The 15,402-nt window shown below is 36.1% G+C and overlaps 2 protein-coding genes across 4 annotated transcripts; one reads left to right on the top strand and one right to left on the bottom strand.

The window, feature by feature from the left end:
• Positions 1-384: 384 nt before the first annotated feature.
• LOC132177790 (agamous-like MADS-box protein AGL30) lies at positions 385-7,089 on the top strand. Of its 3 annotated transcripts, none has more exons than XM_059590248.1 (12): positions 385-942; positions 1,561-1,748; positions 3,787-3,846; positions 3,956-3,974; positions 4,101-4,165; positions 4,278-4,293; positions 4,382-4,443; positions 4,559-4,655; positions 5,262-5,309; positions 5,407-5,534; positions 5,849-6,212; positions 6,631-7,089. In XM_059590248.1, exons 2-12 carry the CDS (start codon positions 1,564-1,566, stop codon positions 6,640-6,642), a joined length of 1,056 nt encoding a protein of 351 aa, XP_059446231.1. In that variant the 5' UTR covers positions 385-942; positions 1,561-1,563; the 3' UTR covers positions 6,643-7,089. The 3 variants fall into 3 exon arrangements, with proteins under 3 accessions (XP_059446231.1, XP_059446229.1, XP_059446230.1); XM_059590246.1 differs by having other exon boundaries at positions 5,259-5,309; XM_059590247.1 differs by lacking the exon at positions 385-942 and adding an exon at positions 957-1,066 and having other exon boundaries at positions 5,259-5,309.
• A 2,389-nt stretch (positions 7,090-9,478) lies between these two features.
• Positions 9,479-11,193, bottom strand: LOC132178504 (expansin-A1). The gene is made up of 4 exons (XM_059590932.1): positions 11,089-11,193; positions 10,834-10,964; positions 10,404-10,716; positions 9,479-10,286 (listed from the first exon to the last, which is right to left on the bottom strand). Coding segments are annotated over exons 1-4 (753 nt in total). The 5' UTR covers positions 11,091-11,193; the 3' UTR covers positions 9,479-9,979.
• Positions 11,194-15,402: the final 4,209 nt, after the last annotated feature.

The raw sequence follows: 15,402 nt of genomic DNA, 5'->3' as shown, positions 1-15,402 counted from the left end.
CATGAATCTATCTAGAAAAAAATTACTGACTTAAAGTTGATGAGTTTGACCCGTTTAACTAAATGAATTAAGTTATGGTTGACTTATAAAATTTTATATTCATGCTTCAATATGATTTGAATTCGACAAATAACATTTATGGCTAGCTTTTTTTGACACAACTCGTGAACTCAGCACGAACTCAACACAAAATTTGTGAAAAAATAATTAAAGAGCTTTTTAGAGCTTTGGCTTGGTAAATATGTAAAATTAGAGGTTCTTGTTGTGGTGGGTCTTATTAGGTGTATGAACGAGGTTATGATCGAAATGCCAAATAAACAATAAGAAGGAGTTTGCAAAAAGTAATCCCAATTATTTGGATGTCTGAATATATTGTTTGTGATTGTGACAACATGTACGCAAGATGTCGGATGATAAGAATGTATAAGAATTCCAATTATGGAAATTGGAAAGTAAGTCCAAAATCAGGAAATTCATACAAGTGAGAAGATGTTGGGAGTAGGTGATTAGATTTAGGACGTCTGTCAGCAAGGTTTCTGAAAAAGATAAATCTTAACGGTTAGCAAAGGGGGTGAGGATTTGTTCAAGTTGGGTTGTTGTGATCCAAATCTTTCCCATTCCACCCGCTGGTTTTCAGAATCTTCAAAACTATTTACCGTCTTCCATTTCCTTCCAAAGACAATCATAACCTTGGTTTTATTCATTCTAAATTACATATTACATGGGTGAAGAAGGACATCTAAAAACCCAACTGCCCAAACCAAACCGAATTTTCAGCGACATTTCCACGATGTTCAACCATCGAATGAGCCTCGAGGGCGCGAAGGGCACAAATTAAGTGAGTTTGTTTGGTTGGTTTGGAGATTTCTGACGCTCCCGATTCTCCCGCTTACATCGATGACCGATTTTTCCGGTCACCCGGTCGTGTAATATAATCTATATGTAAGCTCACACCTCTCTGATCCTCCTCTCCTTCTCGTTGCATTTGAATCTCCTCTTGTCTGAATCATCTGGCTCTCCGACCAAATTTTAGACGTTTGGATATTGCGATTGCTTTGTTTTCTGGGTAAACCTTTTCGTTTCTCCTACTCTCAATGTGTTTTGTTTTTGCTGACCATGTTTCCGAAAGTTTCTGAGGTGTCTGAATGATAAAGTAGGTTTGTTTGCTTGTGATTCTGGCTATAATGCTTAAATGGGTTTTGTCAATTTTGGTGGTTTTATCTTGGGTCATTCAATTTTCAATTATTTCAATTTGACAATTCCCTAAACCGCAGAAGAGTGGGTTTTGGTTCCTTAGGTTTTAGAATTTTAAGGATTTTCAAGTCCTTCAGTTTTGTTTCCTTTTGCAAACTTGAGGTGACATGTAATTGCTGCATATTGACGTCCTGCGATGCTTATGTCATTTTGAAGTGCATGCTGGAATTGTTCAAGTGTGGAGGATTAATTTGAAATTGGTGCATGAGAATTTACTAGGAGCAACATGATAATTTTTATGTAGGGTTTGGAAGATTTTGTACTCTCATAGGTATTCTGGACTAAGTTTTGTGGTTAACATTGTAGAGGATGGGAAGGGTAAAGCTCAAGATAAAGAGGTTGGAGAACACTAATGGTCGTCAAGCGACCTATGCTAAAAGGAAGAACGGCATCATGAAAAAGGCTAATGAGTTGTCCATACTATGCGACATAGACATTGTTCTTCTCATGTTCTCACCAACCGGCAAGCCTTCATTATGCAGGGGAATGCGCAGGTATTCTCGTTTGTACTCCTACTTATTCACATAATACGGAATCAATGTTTGATGAACTCTAAGGACAATGATGGCCTAGACTTAGGAAGGGAGATAATGCATCAAATTGGGTTTTCTCAGTTCTTCATTTTAGGGGTAAATAGGGATAGCACAAAACATTAATCCTTAAGTGTAATTTTTGCCCATTAAATTATCCAAAATCATTAGAAGGTAAGTCACGGTTATTTAAAACATGCGGTGTTAAGAAATCAGAAGGTATGAAGCATCATTGACTCATTCTTCTAGTTGATCCCTGAATTTGCTATATCTTATGCGTTAGTAGTCGACATTGTTTGTTTTGTGCATGTGGGCCGTTGTGGTGGAAAAAACATGCACATTTTGGCTTGGAGTTGCAGGGAGTGACTGACTAGACGAAGAAAGGGATATATCTAAGAAAACATCAAATACTACCTGAATATCTAAAATATATGAAAGAGGTTCAAACATGAGTTTATAAAATTATTATAATAGTAGACAAGCTTGAAATTATGAAGGAACTAGATCTTAACATATGCAACAATTATAATGAGAAATGAGGAAAAATGCTTGAGCTACAGATTAAATAATAATTATGTAGGCAAAGTAATTAGAAGATAGTTCAAGAAATGAAGTAAGCAGTGCTTAAAACAAGAAGGCAACATATAAAAGGGACTAGAGATCCTTTTGCACTTTGCCATGTAGGTTTGCAAGCTAGGACCAGCATCGAGGAAAGGCTAAAACAAAAGTAAGATAATGATAATGAGTCTTTTTGTGTTGTTTTTTTTTTTCCTTCAAACGCTTATGGTGAGCTTTGTTTTGGGGAATCCAATTCCTCTTCTTTCTTTTGCTGCTCATCTTAATTTCTCCTTTATACTCCTTGTGTACTGTAACTATACCTTAGAAAAATTTTATTGCCGAAAGTTTGCTGCTTTCTTTTTTAAAGCTTATATGGGGGTGTTCTACCCTAGGGCTTCCAATTCCTTTTCTTTCTTTTGCCGCTAGTCTTCACATCGAGAGCAGCTCCTTCTTGTTTAGGGTTATCGATGAGATCTTTCATGTATACTTCGTTTATATGAGGTGTGAAATGTGTAGGTGTAATTTCTCCTGGAGATATCAATTATTACTTAAAAAGAATAGTAGGCAGACTATGCATAATTGATTGATCAAGCAGAGACCGGTATACAAATCAAGCAGACATGAAGCACTGGAGACTTTCTCACTATAATTTTGTTTGGAGTTACTTGGACCATCCAAAATTTTTACTAGAACTGTTTTTAAACCAAATGAGTGGGAGAATGGCAGAGAATTGGGGCAAGATTTTTTTTTTTTTTTTTGATAAGTAGTTGGCCCTAAGGAGAGGGAGAAGGGGAGATTTGAATTGGGGCAAGAATTAATTAGAAATAATCTGATCTCATGTGATCTTAGCACCCAATCATCAACTGTTGGTACTTAGAACTTTCAAGAAATAAACTTACAATTGGTATGTGCCAATGATTCTTAAAGATATACACGGAATTGGAATTTGGAAGCTTTTTTGCCAATATGGCCTGCTAACTTTACCAGAATTAGTTATGGCAAGTATAGGATGCGACATGGTCTTGCAACCATATTATATCTGCTGAAAAGATTACACACACTATAACCATCATGACCGTACAGCCCTTTTTCTTAGTTAAATAAAATCATCTACAAAACATTGTTGATAATGTAAGTAATATATAGGATACTTATGGACCAGTGTGGATGACTTTCATGCAACCATAAACATAGTATTAGTATTGTTGTTATCACTGTATTTTTTGCTATTCTTCTTGTTGCTGTTGTTGTTTTGTTTCAATATTCTAACTTTTAATGAAGGAAAGTTTAATCAAAGGGGATTATAGGTCTACAGCATGATAAAAAAAACTTAATATTACAATTAGTATCATGATTACCATTGTTATTGTATTATTATTGTTTATTAATTAAAGGCTTGCCTTTTCTTGTCTCCTTTCTCCTTTCCTACTTTTGGTGAGTTTAGTAGCATCGAAGAGGTTATCGCAAAATTCGCGCAACTAACTCCACAGGAAAGAGCAAAAAGGTAAATTCAATTTTTCCAACTAGAAAAAAAAAAAAAAAAATCACATTATTTTACATCATCTACTTGGTTATGACAATGTTATTGAACCATTTTCACTGAATTGGAACAGGAAGTTGGAAAGCCTTGAAGTAAGTCCTGTCTTAAGACCCATCCTCCATAAAAGAAATATTTATTTCCTCTTTATGTCTCTTTCATGTATGCATTCATCACCATTGTCTGTTACATAATTTTTTGTTTTCTCTTTGAGAGTTTAGGCACTCAAGAAAACTTTTAAGAAGTTGGACCATGACGTAAACATACAAGAATTTCTCGGCACAAGGTATTTGAAGTTGACATAAATTTGTTCCAAGTAGAAACTTACTTGATTTACTATGTTTTTCAGAAGTATGAAATTGAACTAATTGCTTTTTTCCCTTTTCTTCTTGTTTCAGTTCTCAAACTATCGAGGTATGTATTGGAACTGATTAATATAATGTTATCTATTATCATTTACGGCTCTTGCTGCTGACATGTATTCCTAAATTGCTTTGGGCAGGATCTGACTAATCAAGCAAGAGCATTAGAGAACCGACTTTCTGAAATACATAAAAGACTCAGGTGAATGCCTGGAAATATTTGGTTGTGGAGTTAGGTTGTTTGGTTTCTTTAATATAATCCCATATTATGATTGGTCACCATCCTAATTCGTTTTATATTATTTTGAGTTCTGCAGCTATTGGATAAATCCTGATAAGATCAATACTGTAGAAGATTTGGGGCAAATGGAAGATTCACTTAGGGAATCACTCAACCAAATTCAAACACATAAGGTATGCCTTTAATTTCTGTGGTAGGTGTGATTTTAATAAGTTCGTCTTTATTTGTCCAATTTTAAGACCATTGTCCTCAAATACCTTGGTTGACAGTGGGTATGATTTTGCTCCAAACTTATGAACTTGACTGATAACTGTGGATTGTGTTGGTTCAATAAAAGAAAAAGTGATTGAAATTTGATTTATTTAGAATTGGTTTGCGAGCTATTTATGAGAGAATAAATGATTAGATGATCTACATCTATGATATTATCAAGCACAGTTGCCTATGAGAAGAATGTCTTGTTTGGTTAATATCTAATTTGAACACAAAAAGGATCCAAAGGAGGTATATGAATGATTTGGCACTCAATAAAATTTTTATTCTTTGGAAAAGTGCTGTAAAAGGATGAGAAACAATACAGTGCCAACACCTAGAGGCTAGAGTGTGTGCATGACTTCATTAAGGAGTCAGGGAAGAAGAGCCAGTCAAAGATAGGAAAACACATATGACCTTGATATCCTTTTCTTTAGAGTCTCCAAAATTAGACACCTCACTTCATCTCATTTTTGTTGTCGACAGTTCTATAGTCATTAATGCCTTCTACTTTTTCTTTTTAGCAGGAGAATCTACAAAAGCAGCAACTTATGTCATTAGAATGCAATAATCAGGTAAAGAATGACTTAACTGGTGTAAGGATATTTTGCTGATGATGTGTTTCCTTGGAATGATCATATAATCTGTAATCTAAATAGCCATATCTTGCAGTTCCAAAATGGGATGCATATACCCTTCAGGATGAGTGCTGAGCAACAGCTCCAACCTTTATCGTGGATTCCTAATAATGACAACCACCATATGCTTTTATCCGAGGACCCAAACTTGCTTTCCCATGGGTGAGTGTTCTCCTGAGAAGCATTTTTCACATTACGCTGTCCAGATCTGTGTATAGAATGGTTATGCCTTTTCATAAGCAGTGTTAAAAAGAAAAGTAGAAATTAATAAATAAAAAAAGCATGATGAAGTCGTGTCTTATTATTGGAAGAAATGTTCTCTAACAAGAAGCATTCTACAAACAAGAGATAAATCTGACTTAGCAAATGATATGGTACAAATTTAGACAGAGGGTATGATGATTTTTCATGGAAGAGTTCAAATGATGCCTTAATCTGATAGTCAACTCATTGGATTAATCTGCCTTTCCTTCTAGGGATGTGGAGTGCCCTGCAACCTCCTCCCTTGGGAGTTATTCTGGTTACTTTGGCACAGGTAAAAGTTCAGAGATTCCTAATTCTGGGCAAGAAAATGGTGTTCTGAATGAGTTAACCAGAATTGCCCCTCTGAGGCTACAACTGGGTGGGCAATATCCTTATGTGCCGTACAATCTCAACTTGTTGAATGATACTAAATTCCAATCATCAGCACAGATGAACCCACAAGAAAACCCTGTGGATTATCATGTCAATGGAAGCTTTGAAACTCCTAGACCAGGGTATGAGACTACTCAGCATAGTTGGGCTTCCACATCTGGGCCTTGTCCAGTTACCATGTTTGATGAACATTTGTATGCCCAGGTAAGCATCAAACTAATATTTGCGTTAAAGCTTTTTTTTTTTTGTTTTTGAAATCACGTTAAAGCTTCTTAAGATAGGAAAATCAATCAAGGGTGTGAAGTCTCATGAAAACCAAACCAGTCTCCACATAATGCTGTCTTCCTTCTACAATGACTTATTGACCTTTGAAACTCCTAGGAAGAAATATAGCACAATTTTTTTTTCCTGACAAGGAAGAAATATCGCATATACTTCTGTAATATAATATAGACACACAAAGTTGCATATGTGAAGAAAGAAATGAAGTAACCTTGTTCCTTTCTATTCTTTTTTTCTTTTCAAGAAAAAAATTGTTTTCTTTTGAGTAGGGAGGTTGCTTGTGCCTTGGTTAGTGGAAATACTTCTGGATTCTTACAAATATTATCATTGTCTGTTGCAGCAACCAAACTGAGATGCATGAGCCATCTTTCCATTCATTCACAGATGGAGTTCTTGAACTTGGATCATATGCTTTAACAAGCTACTCATCCATTAAGGTTTTTTTTCCCATGGTTAGCTTTGCCGTGCAAATATAGGAGGCAACCAGCAAGTGATGTATAGCACTAAGCATATGACTGCGCTGACATTAGTCACCGGCCAGAAGGAATGGTGCTGACTCCCTTGAATGAGGCACCGCATTATGATATTAAATCTTCTATATACAAATTATATATTAACAGGTCTGCTGAGTTGTTTGTGCTTCTCCCACATCTTTTGGGTGCCAAGGATACTAATGGCAGCCAGAATTTGCCTTCCTTTGCTCCCTCTTAGCAACTTGAACTGTAAATTAAATTATGTATAGCAATTACAGTTACCCAAAATCACATATCTGCTGATAATTTCGTCTTCAATTTCATAATGCACTGTCTTCTCATAAATATGGCACATTATTAGTTCCCTATTCCTGTCCGGAAAGATAACTCTTGCCTGTCATTGCTACTGCAATTGATGTACTAAAATTATAGGGAAACTTTACTTTACAAAAATTTTTCTTGAACTTTCACTCGTTTTCACACATACTTTCCCAATGTTTAAAAAAACTCTCAATTATGGGTATTAGACTTTCAATTTCTTTCAATTACCCAATTTCATTAGGATTTTTCGCAACTCCAGAGAAGATCTTTCTGATGGAAGGAGAAAGCGGAAAAGCTGCCGGTAGTACTGGTAGTAGCGCCCATGGTGAAAGTTGTGAGTACATAATACATCGAAAAATTATTAGTTTCTGATCAGTTAAAAAATGATTTGAATTAAATAATTTGAATTGATGTCATCTTTGGGTTGATTTCTAGAGTGTGACTCGTTTATTCTGATTCGGTTGATCAAAACAATGACTTGACAAACTTTCCAAGCAAAAGTACGAAAAGGAAAGGCCAAGAAAAAGAAACAAGTCTATGTCTATCATGATCAGTTTATGATATATATTGGATGCCAGCATAGAGATGCAATTGTTAATATGGATCATATGATAGGACCATATTACTATTAATGTCTTGGATGCCAGCATATATAGATTGCAATAGCTGTATGAATCATCTGATATGACTATATTACTATTTCTCTCTTGGATGCCAGCATGCATATGTATGTATGAATCAGATGATGGGGACTAGCTTCCTGTTTCTTCGAATAAATAAGCCATCACTTCTAAGTTTAAAAGATTATCTAATTCTCCTTACAACTTTAGGATGTTAATCACAGCCTTAATTATCTATCAACCTACCCACGTACATCTGGAAATTTTTTCTATAAAGCAACTCACCCAAAAAAATTCATGTTTTACTTTTCTTAGTAGGATTATAGCTTACGAAAATGCTAGGTGTTCTTCTAGTGTTCTCCTGGTATCCTTACAATTGTAATTAGGCTTTTAAAATTACCAATAGATTAAAAGTCAATAATGATAATCTTAAATTCAACGATGATTTTAAAAATCACATCACAGTTAGGAGGACACCAGAAGAACACCTAGCATTTTCTTATAGCTTAAATTGCATAACTATTTTTCCTTTGCAGGGAAATGGAGAGGATCCTACATATTTGATTTTAGAGATCTAATGGTATATATATTACCATTTAAATGACGAGATACTATGTATACTATTAGATTCAACAAAACAAAATTTGGACGGTAAAATTATTTCTTTCCATTTCACTTGAAATGAAGAGGCATCCCAATGCACACCGTTTTTACTTTTGGACTTTCTAAGTTTGAAGTAATTACATGGATTTTTTTTTTTTTATGTCAATAATTTTGTTTAATAATCTTATTGAAAATTTTGCAAAGTGACAGAATATAAAAAGTAAAGCCCTAAAAACATCAAACACGACAATTTTGACGACCAAGTAAAATCACTTCAACTCAAATAACTTATCAACTATAGAAGAATGAAATTAGACACAATTTATACTTAATAAAATATTTATAATCAAACCTAACGTGTACCTCAACAAACAAACCACCCATTTATCTCTGTATGGCCAAAATCAATTATTCTTGTGCCATTTATTTTGCTCGTCCTTGCTTTCTGGCCATCTCTCAACTCTCAACCATCAAGTTTTTTCTTTTTTTTTTTTTTTTTTCTTTTCTTTCTGTTGATTGGTTCGGAAATGCAGGCAGCAGCCCTCGGTTGGGTTTAGGGTTTGGAGGTTGCTGGGCCTGCGTATTGTGCACAGCCGCCTCTATGATTAAATTACAATTAATGATATTTTAAAAGGATCGATTTAAGTGGAGGAATTTAATTGACATATTTTTTTATTTGTTTAAAAGAAATTAATTGAAATTTTTTAAATTAGAAAAGGACCAAATGATTATTGGTCTGAATTATAACAATTCTAGGAAATCTTCATCCAACGACTTTGGGGGTAGGTAAGTCTGGAAATTCAAATCTCAACTAACAACATTGAAAGCATACTTAATTGCTTCGGTACTTTTTATAGGTCTTCCAAAACAGGGAGCTGTTAGTTCTCTACTTAATTAATTGCATGCTGCTATACATATATTAATTAACTCATTATAAATAATAATAAAATAAGAGTTAATATATATGTTGTGCCAAGGCCCAAAATGACTTTTCTCGAATTACGTCGTCGTTGCATATTTCTAGAAACTTAAACTGTAAGAGCACATGGAGCCCTGGACCACTGCTTGTTTTTTTTTGGGGAAAGCATGGACCACTCATGGCAGACCAAAAGCATTTCAATATAATTCTAATAATAATATTAAATAAAATAAAAGGATAATGGGCAATAAGTAAAATAAAACACTCTTCTCATTACTAGTGGGAAATTGGAAATTTAGAGTTGATAATCTCCAAAACCCCATCAAAGTTCAAACATTACAAGCAAGGACCATATATAAAATATAGTCATCAGCAAAAGCTGATTACATTAATTGAGATAATAAAAAGGAAAAATGATCCTAAAAATTCCAAAAAAGAAGTATTGAAATAGTAGTGGCGGGTGGTGACAGTCCACCTCGGCCAACTTCTGCCTCACAACAGAAGGAAAAATACAATACAATATGGTTAAAATGATGAAGGGCCATTTTAAAATAAGCCCTTCACATTTTGGACGGACCCCGTAGATGTAGTACACTAAATCTAATAATCCCTAGCATACCAAGAGGAGAGTCGTAAGTACTTAGTATATTATATTATATTATAGATTAAAAATATAACCCTAAGCTACCAAACTACGTCTAAAAATATAGAGGGGAGGCCCCCACCACGTGGATGGGTTGGGATCTCCTGTGTCTAGCGGAATTGAGCACCGCTGTAGGTCTGACCGAAGGACCACCCTGATGGGGCGACATTGTTGGAGACCAGGCTACGGCCGTCGCTTGTGGTGACCTTGAATGACAGGCTCTGGCCGTTGAGATAGGTGTTGCTCTGCCAGTTTTGGCCCCAGTTCCTTGACATTGCCTGCCACCCTGTTCTGGCACCTTTGATGGCAACGCTATGTACGTCACCAGCACCACCCACGTTTGTGACGAGGACTAGGTTGAAGTAGGAATGGCCGTTGATGGTGAACCTTATGCCTCCCCTTCTCCTGCATGCTACCCTACAAAACCCACCCACCAAAACAAATTGTGTTAAATATTTACCATCCCTCCGGCTCCGATAACGATGAAGAAAAAATAATGCTGAAAAACAGCAAGCATACAGATATATTATATACCTTCTGTAAGCGACAGGCACGATTCCAGCTCTGTATTGGGCAATGTGCTGGAAGACAGGCTGAGAAAGATCAAAGTGGTGCTGAGGAGGGTTGCACCAACCCCCTGCATTGTTAGGGAGAGCATTGTTTGGTGGGCAGAAATTGGTGGCTGTGATGAGAATGGAGCCTGGCAGGCACCATTTGGGGTCACCCACGCACTTGATCTCGTAGCAAGACCCGCAGCTCAAACCATTGTTGAACAGAGCAGTGCTCAGAGCTGCAGTGTTCGTCCCATACCCTTGGCTATACAGGTTCCCATACCCACAAGCTCCGCCTGCACAAATTTCATCAACAAAAAACATCAGTCAGAATGGGGCGCTTCATGTGTTTGATTGAGAATCTCATAAAGAAAGAAGAGAGGAAATGCACTCGATTCGTACGAAATACATACCCATTGTCCCGGAAGCGTCACCCCCACCGTAGAAGGTGGCATGAGCGTTAACCCATCCGCCACCATACCCATGAACGGATGAGACCATTGCAAGAAAACCGACCAAGAAAAACCCTGCGAGAGCCATTTTCCTGCAAACAAACAAACAAGGGAGAGACATTTAGGACTTTCACAAATTCCCCAAAAACTGTTAACATTTTTTTCTGAAGTTGGTTTAGGTAGAAACGAAATGTGAGAGACAGTAAGAATGTTTACATGGAGACTGAATCTTCAAAAGTAAGAGTGTGAGAGAGGAAATGCGAGGCAGTTGAGTGAGAAAAATGGGAGGGGGTAGGGGCCAATATATAGAACTTTGGGAAAGGGTAACAGGGTAAGGGCTAGGGACCCTTTAGCTTTTAGGCACAGGCTCACAGCCACAAATAACTAACGCTTTCAGGCTTTTGGGACCAAAAAACCGCTGAGTATAACAATGAAATTAAAGTCTCTTTTGGGTTTGAAAGGTTGTTTTGTGGGTCGATGGCGCGTGGATTTGTTGCTTTCACAGCGGGAAATCCCCCCACAATCCTTGTGGGGTATACTTTGTTTTGCTCTCATGTCTAGTAAACTTCCATACGCACATGCAAGCATCGCCCATTTGCCGCAATTGCCCTTTTTCTTTCTTTTCTGGTTCCCTCTGCTTTTTCCTTTTTCCTTGTCACTCTTTTTTATTTTTTATTTTACTTGCTTTCTTTCTTCTTCTTTTTAAATCCTATTCACATTTACCTCTACGCCTTTTCATTATTATGTATTTATTGTTAAACTAAGTTTATGAAAAAAAAAAATAACATTTCTCAATATCAAAAAAGAAATAATTAATTTTAAGGTAATTTTATTTATATATAAACTAATTGGGAGGGGAGGCACGTTTTTACATTCACACTAATGAGTAATGAGACTGCTATAGCCGTCTAGTGGGACTTTCGGGGTAGGCGGTGGGTGAAATGAATGCCCAAATCTTTTCTGGTAACCGTATTTAATTTTTCCTTTGACTGTATGAAAAGAATTTCCATGTCCTTCGTTCACGTTGTCTGGCGCCAATGGGGCAAGAGAGAGGGAGAAGTAAAGGATAGGAGAATTGGAAAGAAGAATTTGGTTTCAAATTTAAATCATTAAAAAAATTGAGTATTATAATTAATTTTACAAGAGCTAAGCAAAATCTCGAAAGAAAATGACTAGCTTGTTTGCTAATGCAAACACTCTAGAGTCTAGACGCAAACCACCATATCATAGATATTCTATATTATATTAAGAAACAAACAAGATATGATATCCATGGATCAAAACAACAACGTACGTCTGACTCAAGAGAGTTTGAGAAAATTCAAAAGCAAAGACAAGTCAGTTTATGAACACCAACGTAGGAAAAAAACATCCAACAAAATATAAGATTAATCTATCTATTTTTGCCGCATTTCCTGACTCATCAAAATCTCAATCGTCAAATTCTATTTTCCTCTCTTTCCTTTTTCTCGTCTTTTCTCAGCTACCAAACAAAATCGCAAAGAAAATTCAGCAACAATATCCCAAAAAAAAAAAAAAAAACCTATTTTTGGCGTAAGGAGTGCCGTTGATTTCACGAAGAGCTTTGGGTTAAAAGACTTAAAAAAACCTCACTATGTATGTTTTCTTCTAGAGGGTCCAAAAATACAAACTGAATTATGACGTCATTAAAAAAAAAAAAAAAAAAACCTTAATTTCGGTGGCTTTCCAAACTCAACTTGGCTTCCTCACTTCTCTCACGGGTGGGTCCCGTCCTTATCACGGACGGTCCAAATAGCAGCCAACACGTTGAGTCACTGCAGCCTGCAGGTGACCTCTGTGAAGCTGAATCGTAGAGCCCAGCACGTGGGTGACGACATTTTGATACGACCTTTTTAAAAACCCTTTTGTTTGGGCTAATTATATAATCTCATTTGAGTTAATAATATTAACGAAGACCCAACCAATATAAAGACGAAGGCCATGTGTGGCTCTCCGTGTGGTTTACTTTTGTACGATGATGTTAGCTGGATTTGGCATCTTCCCCCTGCATGGGTTATTTAGTGATAATTTAAATGATGGAAATCATATTAATGAAGAAGATAAGAGATCTGCATGCAAAACGATAACCCTGGATTCTAAAATTGATTGACAAGATTATACAACCGTGATTCTCGGCATTAGTGTTCCAATCTTCCTGATTAAGAGCCAAATACTAAGAACAAACTAATACTAACTCTTTCTTCTTGGCTAACAACTAGAAGAATTTTAATGTATTTCAATATATATATATATATATATATAAACTTTAATGCGAATATTCAACTTGAAAGAATTGTAGATCTTGCGCGCATTGACACCACACAAATGGGTACTAATGAGAAGCAACGTCGAAGGAACTAATTCGAGAGGAAATGGGATGGTTTTTGTATTTATTAGACGAATTTGAGTGGTAGATATGCATCTTGAATTCATTGGAGAGAAAATCATAAAGCAAATCCAAAAGAAGAAGAAAGAGATCGAGCAAAAAAAAACAGTAGTAATAGTGGCCGCGATTCTAATAAATTTGATTGAGGAAGCAAGTAGGGGGTATGGACCAAAAAATGTGTCAGAATGTTTTATGTTCTCAACCATATTGAATCGTATCTGAATTTTGTTTACTGACCTGACCAATTGCCAATTCAATTAATAGATTAATAAACATATACAGGCAACTTGAACATTATTATAGCCTTTTTCCAAAACAAAAACAGAGCCGTAGAGCCGAGCCTAGAGGGCTGGCTCTACAATTATATGTAATAAGACCGACTAGCTAGGAAGAACAGTAGAGACAGAAATTTAAGGCTGTGTTTGTCTTATTCCTGCAAAGATTTTAATAAGTTTTGGAAATGGTCTTTTTCGGGGGTGGGGAAGAAGAAAAATTACGATGAGATTTAAAATAGGATGGATGCATGTGGCGTTGGGCAGTCGAAAGCGATTTGCAGTCCTTCAACGGCGGTGGAGAGCAGCTGCACATGCACTCCGTTTGGCTTTTCTCTCTTTACACAAACCCCATTTGGCTTCTGATCGATGACGATGAGATTCTTTGAGTAGAACGCACACAACCCACAAGACAAGAAAATCTGAAAGAAAATCAGACTCTGGGTACAGGACGAGGAAATTGGACTGCTATTTCCTCGATGAGAGTGATTTTCTTTTTTCTTTTTCGATTTTTGAAATTTAATTTGAAAAAAATTTATAGAATTTTATTTTTGCATCCGATTTGCCTTAAAACAAGTGGTCCAGAATTTGAAAAGGGTTCGGTAAATAACACTTTAACGGCCAATAACCAACTTGTCGTTTGAATATTCCAACTTCTTATTTTGACTGTTCCTTTTTCCTCCTTTATGAAGATGTGATCTGAACCGTCAATGTTGGGAAACTTTTTCTCTGAGCACCATGGGTCCATGAGTCAAGACATGGGTGGGCCGTATAAGCTTTTTATCATCCTTTTCCGTTTCCTCACTCCTTTCACTGTTGCTCAGGATTCACACACTGCCCAACTTCTGGATTTTGATTCTCTGCAGCTAAAAGTCAAATTGCTAAATCACATTCATTCTTGACTAATCACCCAAGATATATATATATATATCTATAACACACTCCTCTTTTTTCTGTTTTTTTCAAAGTTCTTTAATTCTTGGATTCCCGGGGTCTGGAAAATGCTAGTCCCTATACACTTTCTGGGTTGGTGGAAAATTCTGATTGGCAAACAGTGACAAGTTTTGACACATTGATAATGATTAATGACTATATGATTTGTGTACTAATCACATTAATAATGATTATACTCGTGTATTACTTTTCTATAACCCAATGGAGATGTTCTTCTTCTCTTGTGCCCATGCCCATATCACGTGTAATTAATTGGTCCCACTAATTAATTTGCACTTTTTTTTTTGTCTGCTAAGTTACTTTGAGTATAGGTTTTTAACTTTTGAAATTTTCATTTAAATTCCTATTAAATTTTATATATTCTAACACCAAACAACACGTAATTCTCTCATACCGTTAGAATATAATAAAATAAGTAAAAGTGGGTAACGAAAAAATTAGAAAAAGAAAGGAAAGGACGTTAGAAATGACAAAATTTGGTGTGAATAATAATAAGATTGGAATTAATAACGATATTTGCGTCGACTATAGTTTATTTGTGGTCCAAGTCCAACCCAACCACTAGCCGCTCGCATGTGATGTGGTACGTTGTTCAAAGTGCCTAATCATATCTTGTTATGACTTTTAAAACCCTAAAATCAAATCAAGCTTTATTTTTTCAAGAATAACAAAAGAGGAAACCCTAATTGCCCGCTGTCGCTTCACAAACTGGAAACTCTTCTTCTGTATCAATAGCAGAGCAAAAAGCTGGCGCCCTCAAAAAAGAAAGCCTGGAAAAATCTTGACCAAGGCAAGCATCATTTCCCATGCGTGAAACCCAATTCTCCCGCCATCCAAACACAAAGTGGGAAAGTTGGAATAATAATAATAATGGAAAATGGAAGCCCGTGATCGAAG

This window comes from Corylus avellana, chromosome ca4 (genome assembly GCF_901000735.1).
Source record: "Corylus avellana chromosome ca4, CavTom2PMs-1.0".
Lineage (NCBI taxonomy): Eukaryota > Viridiplantae > Streptophyta > Magnoliopsida > Fagales > Betulaceae > Corylus > Corylus avellana.
The sequence above is the reverse complement of the archived record's forward strand: the minus strand, read 5'-3'. Positions and strand labels throughout refer to the sequence as shown.